This window comes from Diceros bicornis, chromosome 21 (genome assembly GCF_020826845.1).
Source record: "Diceros bicornis minor isolate mBicDic1 chromosome 21, mDicBic1.mat.cur, whole genome shotgun sequence".
NCBI classification, from domain to species: domain Eukaryota; kingdom Metazoa; phylum Chordata; class Mammalia; order Perissodactyla; family Rhinocerotidae; genus Diceros; species Diceros bicornis.
In genome coordinates, this window is record NC_080760.1 from 36,327,790 (window position 1) to 36,333,789 (window position 6,000).

General features: G+C 40.0%; 1 protein-coding gene across 5 annotated transcripts in view; it reads left to right on the forward strand.

Moving 5' to 3' along the window:
- Positions 1–5,442, forward strand: part of COL14A1 (collagen type XIV alpha 1 chain) — a 212,804-nt gene extending 207,362 nt beyond the window's left edge. For 3 of the 5 annotated variants that reach the window (XM_058564860.1, XM_058564862.1, XM_058564861.1), the window contains exons 46-48: positions 1,015–1,092; positions 2,757–2,912; positions 4,565–5,442. In XM_058564860.1, coding sequence (XP_058420843.1) covers positions 1,015–1,092; positions 2,757–2,912; positions 4,565–4,644 — 314 coding nt within the window. In that variant the 3' untranslated portion in view covers positions 4,645–5,442. Of the gene's footprint in view, positions 1–1,014; positions 1,093–2,756; positions 2,913–3,732 lie in introns of all 5 variants that reach the window. The other 2 variants (XM_058564863.1, XM_058564864.1) reach the window with 1 other exon arrangement.
- The last annotated feature ends 558 nt before the right edge of the window (positions 5,443–6,000 follow it).

Below are 6,000 nucleotides of genomic sequence, written 5' to 3' on the forward strand. Positions count from 1 at the left end.
TTGTGTCTTCTTATTTGTCTACAGTGAATACGTATTGCATTTAGTAAAGGAAAAAAAAGTTATTTATTATTTGAAACATTTTAAATCACTTGCATGCCTGTCACTTATCAAACTGGTTTTCATTTATTTATATTCCCTTCTAGGCTTTGCTATTTCACACATAATTTCTTTGTAGGTGTAATTATATAGAGACGCAGTTCCACATTCTGCTGTTTCACAGCATTGTTGCATATGAAAAACAGACACCAGAGACCTTCTGTGTTGTGAGCCAGGGTAACCAGTCTGGCTGGTTGGGCTTCAATACAGTGTGCTCTCACCTGTCCAGCGATCTTGCAATAGAACCTGTTTGGACGGTGAGGTGTCAGAGTATATGTTTCTCTGTTTCTTGACTGTGAAAATGTATAGTTTGTTAATAGCACTGTAAATTATTTGGAATAAGAAGTCTTCTCAGTGGAAAAGAAACATGAATAGGTTTTGATTTTTATGGGACAGAATCAGCCAAATCAAACACAGGCTTTCCCGAAGCTTCCAAGTTTTTAATGGAAACTCACGCTCTTCAGAACTTTGTTGCCTAATTATAATTCATGCCTTTTACAGATATATTACAGGGTGGACCAAAAGGAAAATGTTAGACATGTTCACTTGTGATTTCTATTGTGTTATTTGTGGAGTGCCAACTGCATACGTCGAATGGCCTAGTGCGTGCAAAGACACAGACCAGTTCCTGGCAGGCTGAACCACTTCAGTAGGAAAGAGGAAGATAGACTTGCAGTATTACAAATACAGACGACATGCTCAGACACAGAACCAGCCCTCTATATATGATTGTGCATAGATCATCAGTGTCAGAATATAATTTGAATGTCCCATGGTAACCATAACCCAAAGGCACCCACATCACTGTCTTCATCAGAGAGGTCCTCTTGAAACCCAGAAAAATGGAACTACCCAGATTTCTTGTTCAGGACAACTTTTTCTTTTCTTTCTTCTTCTTCTTCTTTTTTTTTTAAACAGGTCTAACAGGTGTCAAGGGAGAAAAAGGAAATCCAGGCATTGGAACCCAAGGTCCAAGAGGCCCCCCTGGGCCAGCAGGTAAATCTTCCTACCTAACAGGAAACTGCGAGGTGAAAATCCTAAATCTTTCTATTCACTGGATATCACTGGTGAGGAAAATGGCCGTATGATCTCCTTGTACCTAACTGGAATGGCTGTATTTCTCATTCATTTTATTGAAAGGCCAATTTGTTAGTAATAATCCTCCCAGCATACAAGCCCTAAAAGTTACAGCATAATCTGGGATCTTATTGGTAGCATGAGTTAGGCTAGGTGAGGCTGTGCTGTTGAAACAAATCAATCCCAAATGCTCTGTGTTTTGACACAATAAAGGTTAATTCACACTCACACAAAGCTCAATGTGGGTAAAGTGTCTTTCCCCAATTTGGGAACAAAAGGCCTCCAGGAGAAAGATAACAGAGACACATCAGCTCCCAACTTCCCAAATGCAGAATGACGTATGTCACTTCCAATCCTACTTCCCTGGCTGGAACTAATCATACGGTCCCAACTCACCTTTGCAAGGGAAGCCTGAAATCCAGAGGAACGCATGGATGTTTCATGAGCACTAATAGCTTCTGCCACCATGGTAGTCTTCCTGGATGAGTTTTGTGTAAGTTTTCAGTTTCATGTACATTACTATGTGCTGCTAGAATTGTCTTCAGATGATCAGACATATTATTAGAATTGTTTAAGTTTTCAATCTTATTGCATATTTATAATCCCAGTCTCAGCCACATTGAATCAAATGCTTTACAGATTTTGGAAAATACTTTTTCTAGGAGAGATTCATGATGCAATAGGTTCACTTTGGTTGTACATATTCCTGTTATTAGAGATTGTATGGGGAACTGGTCCAGCATCATGTGTTACACAGAATGGATGGTTGGTGAATGTTGATTGAATGGAACTGAATGTATCTGAGAGTCACAACACTGTTCAAATATAAAGAGATACTTGTGCCTAATTTTCATTTTGATTTTAGTTGAAGAATTTCATTTCTAGCTGAAGAATTCCTTTTAAGCACTCTTGGATTCCAGGCCTAAAAACAAACACACAAACCAAAAAAACCCAGCCTGACGCACTTCTTAAATGCACAAAAATTTTAATCCTCCTCCCATTTTCACTCAATCGAAATTCTCAGTTGATATAAGCTAGCCTAAAGAAATTTGCATTGGTATATTGGGTCCAATTTCAGACTTTTCATTTTTCTCCTCCAGGATAATTTCTTTCAGACTCAGACTAATTTATTTCAATTACCTGGGGCCATAAACCAGTAGAAGTTATAAGATTGAGACCGAGTGTGTTCGTGTGTGTGTGTGTGTGTGTGTGCACCCATTCATTGGATTCATAAAGAACTGCACTGGGAAACAGAAGATCCATAAAGAAAACCAGGTTGATGGTGGTATGCTCCTTTCCCTTTAATATCCAAGAGGTGATGGAAAAGAATACGTTTTTCTTTCCAGTGTCCTGAGCTAATTAAGAGCATTGACCTCCAGGAGAATATGTGATTACAGTATGATCTTCTGTCCAGAGAATCCAATTTAGGAATAAGAACTCAATGAGTAGAGAGAGGCAGATGACCCTAATTGTCAAGACGTATAAAGTGGCTTCTTACAAGAGTTAGTTTACTTCTTGGTGGTCTCAAAACCCACCCTGCATTGGTAAAAGACCAACTATTTTTATTTGTGGGTACTTCTTAGGACCTTCAGGGGAGAGTCGGCCAGGAAGCCCTGGGCCCCCTGGGTCTCCTGGACCAAGGGGCCCTCCAGGTCACTTGGGAGTGCCTGGACCACAAGGTCCTTCCGGCCAGCCTGGATATTGCGACCCCTCTTCGTGTTCTGCCTACGGGGTGGGAGGTAAGTGCCAGCCTCTCGGGGGCTTTGAGCAATGTTTTACTACGGTTAGTACCATAATGGTGAGGGGTGCTATGAAAAGTAGACCAATTATGGGAGGGAAGCAGAGCTTGAACTCCTCACTACCTTAAATTATCCAGAGGCATCTTCTATAAAGTGCAAATTACTCTAGAGGCTACCCCTTAAAAACCTTAAAAGGAAATTCAAAATAACAGCACATGTAAGTCTTCCTTGCTTCCAAATGGCGATCCATGCAGATTTGGCCTCTGACCTCATATTTGGTCAGTTAGGGACATGTTTGAACATTCTTTTGGGCCTCTCGTTCTATGTTAGTGCTGTGATGTGGCCATGGTGTCCTATAAATTTTTACTCTTGTCTTGGGGAAACCTCAAACTTAGAACTTCCCCCATAATTAGGAGGGTCATCTCAATTCTGTTGGGTGACATCCTGCCCGCCACATGCATTTCAGGTGACCATGGATAATTTCAAGAAGAAGCAAAATGGTTATGCTGTCCTTGCCTCATTACTAACTACTAGACTGAGATTCTGAAAAGATTATGCTCCCTAAAAACATCTGCCATCTGCATGCTGGCATGTTGTGCAACGGGACATCTTCTGACATAGTCACTCTTGGAAGCATCAAGAGAGAAGTTCAGAGATGGCTTTGGGGCAATGAACTTATTAGTCAATGAATTCAAATTTTCTGCTTTAGGAGAAATTAAACCTTAATTGCCAGAGGAACTGGTCAACATTTTGCTGATGTGTTTTTCTCTGTTCGTCTCTTCCCTCCCTATTCTCTCAAATCTCTCTGTCCCTTGTTAAGATCTGATCCCTTATAATGATTACCAGCACTGAAGTGGAACTCCTCCACTCTGATTACATTGGCCTGGGCAATTGGCCACGGATACAGAACTGTCCTGTTGACCACCACCACCCAGCCTCTGCCCCTAACAATGGGCACTTTGCTTCCCTGCCTCACTTGCTTCCCTACCTGCCCACTGTCACATCTCTTGCTCTCCCTGCTCCAAACACATACAATGATAATACTGGAACTTAACCAAATCACATGTGTCAATTGTAATAGAAACTGACTGCTCCGTATCAACCTGGATATATGTATATGATTGTGTACCAAGAATTTATCCCCAACTTCCCTATGTGAAGGCTCGGTAATAGTTACTTAAATGTGCCTTCTCCTCTTTCCTGTCCCCACACAAGATGGATGGGCATCTTTCTGCCTGACCACCCTACTCCCTAGTCCTCCTCTGATCACCTGCCCTCCCCACTGTCCCCTGGTGATGGACTTCTAACATGAGATGGGTTTTTAAATTTATTTGTCTTTCATAATTCTGCTGAATTTTCAGGGTTCTTTTTGTAAATAAAACACACAATATTTAAGCAGTTGCCTATGATTCTAGTTTTCTAACCATTTCTGTAATGTGTCTGTCCCTTTCTTCTTTTGCTAACCATCTGAAACCTCGTGGGGAGGGCGCAAGCGGCGCGGCGGGTCAAGGTTGCTACTGCTTTCCACCCAAGCAGGATATCTCTGTAGTTTCATGACCAAATCCATGTCTCTATGGACCCACATGAGGGGAGAATATCAATTTATGGTTCCTGGGTCCCATCAAGTCCCCACCCCCACTCTTCCTCTCTAGCTCCCCATCCTGATCAGCCGGAATTCACCCCTGTCCAAGACGAGCTGGAAGCCTTGGAACTATGGGGCTCGGGAATCTGACAGCCTGAGGAGAAATTTGAAGACCAACCGCAAAAACTTTTAGGGAAACTTATACAAGAAGAATGTCATTATGTGGTTTGTATGCTACCTTTGGGGGGCTTATTTCATCAGCCTAAATCTCCTCCTTGGATATTGTTAATATTATTGTTATTATTAACAAAAAAATTATATTTTTTAAAAATCCCCTTAATCTATGACCCCATAGGATTGATTTCTCTTTGTTGTCTTAATGGCATGCCAGATTATTTTCTTTCCAGAGAAGAATGCTCAAAGAAAAATTGGCAAAAAATTTGAACTCGGGAATCTTTTGTGTGTTATATGATCTCAAGTTCCAAAATACAACAAGACAGATATGACTGTATTCAAGGGACATGGGGTCCTAGCAGAGCAGGAATTTAAAGAGATTCAAAATCATGCCATTTATCCCTATCCCCTATAGCCTTGCTGAAGAGAAAAAGGGATATTATTGGAGAAACTACCTCTTGTTTAATTGATCTATTCAACTCTGAGATCCCTTGTTAACTAGTTTGACCAGTATCCAGGAATATGAGTTAGAATATAACCTTTCTGAATTTAGTGATTTTAAAAATAGATTTAGTTTTTCAGTGTTTTTCGACTGTTAAAAAATGACTTTTCACCAGTTTTAATGCAAAGAGATCCAACTTTGATGAACAATTTAGCTAGCAGTATTCCAAGGCTTGCCCTCCTTGTCTACATGGATTACTTTGTACATGCAGATAAGTTTTTGCAAACCTATTTTCATTCTCTTTTGTAAGCAAATAAAAATTTAAAACAACATATATGGATTCTTTTTATTTCATTTCTAAATGTCACCTTAAACTTTTGTAGTCTTATCTGAATTTTAACGATAAAAACAACAGTTGCCTTCCTTTAGACAGGCATTCAAACTTTCATTCATTCAGGCACTCATTCATTCATTCATACTGAGTGTAGTAGGAAGCATAACAGAAGAAGCAGTTGACTTGGGCCTAAGAGACTGGTAGAATTTTATCATTCATTTATAACTCACCAGACAGCAATGGCAGTGTCCTTGCAAGACTGATGCTAAATAAATGTTTACCAGTTGACTGAGGAGACTATCTATCTTCTTGTATCAAGAACAACCTGAAAAACTCTAGAAGGCAGAGAGGAAATGAGGTTGAATCTAATAGACTCTAACCCCTAAACTAGAATTTGTCTTTTGCTCACAAAGGAAAAATCTAGATATTTGAGAAAGATTTGGGTTCTGTTATTTGCTTGTTGAAAATAGAAATGAAAGAGAACCATAAACTTAATGTATGCTCCTTTTCCTGCAGCATCTCCCTCATAACAGCTCATTTTAAAAAGTAGAGATGG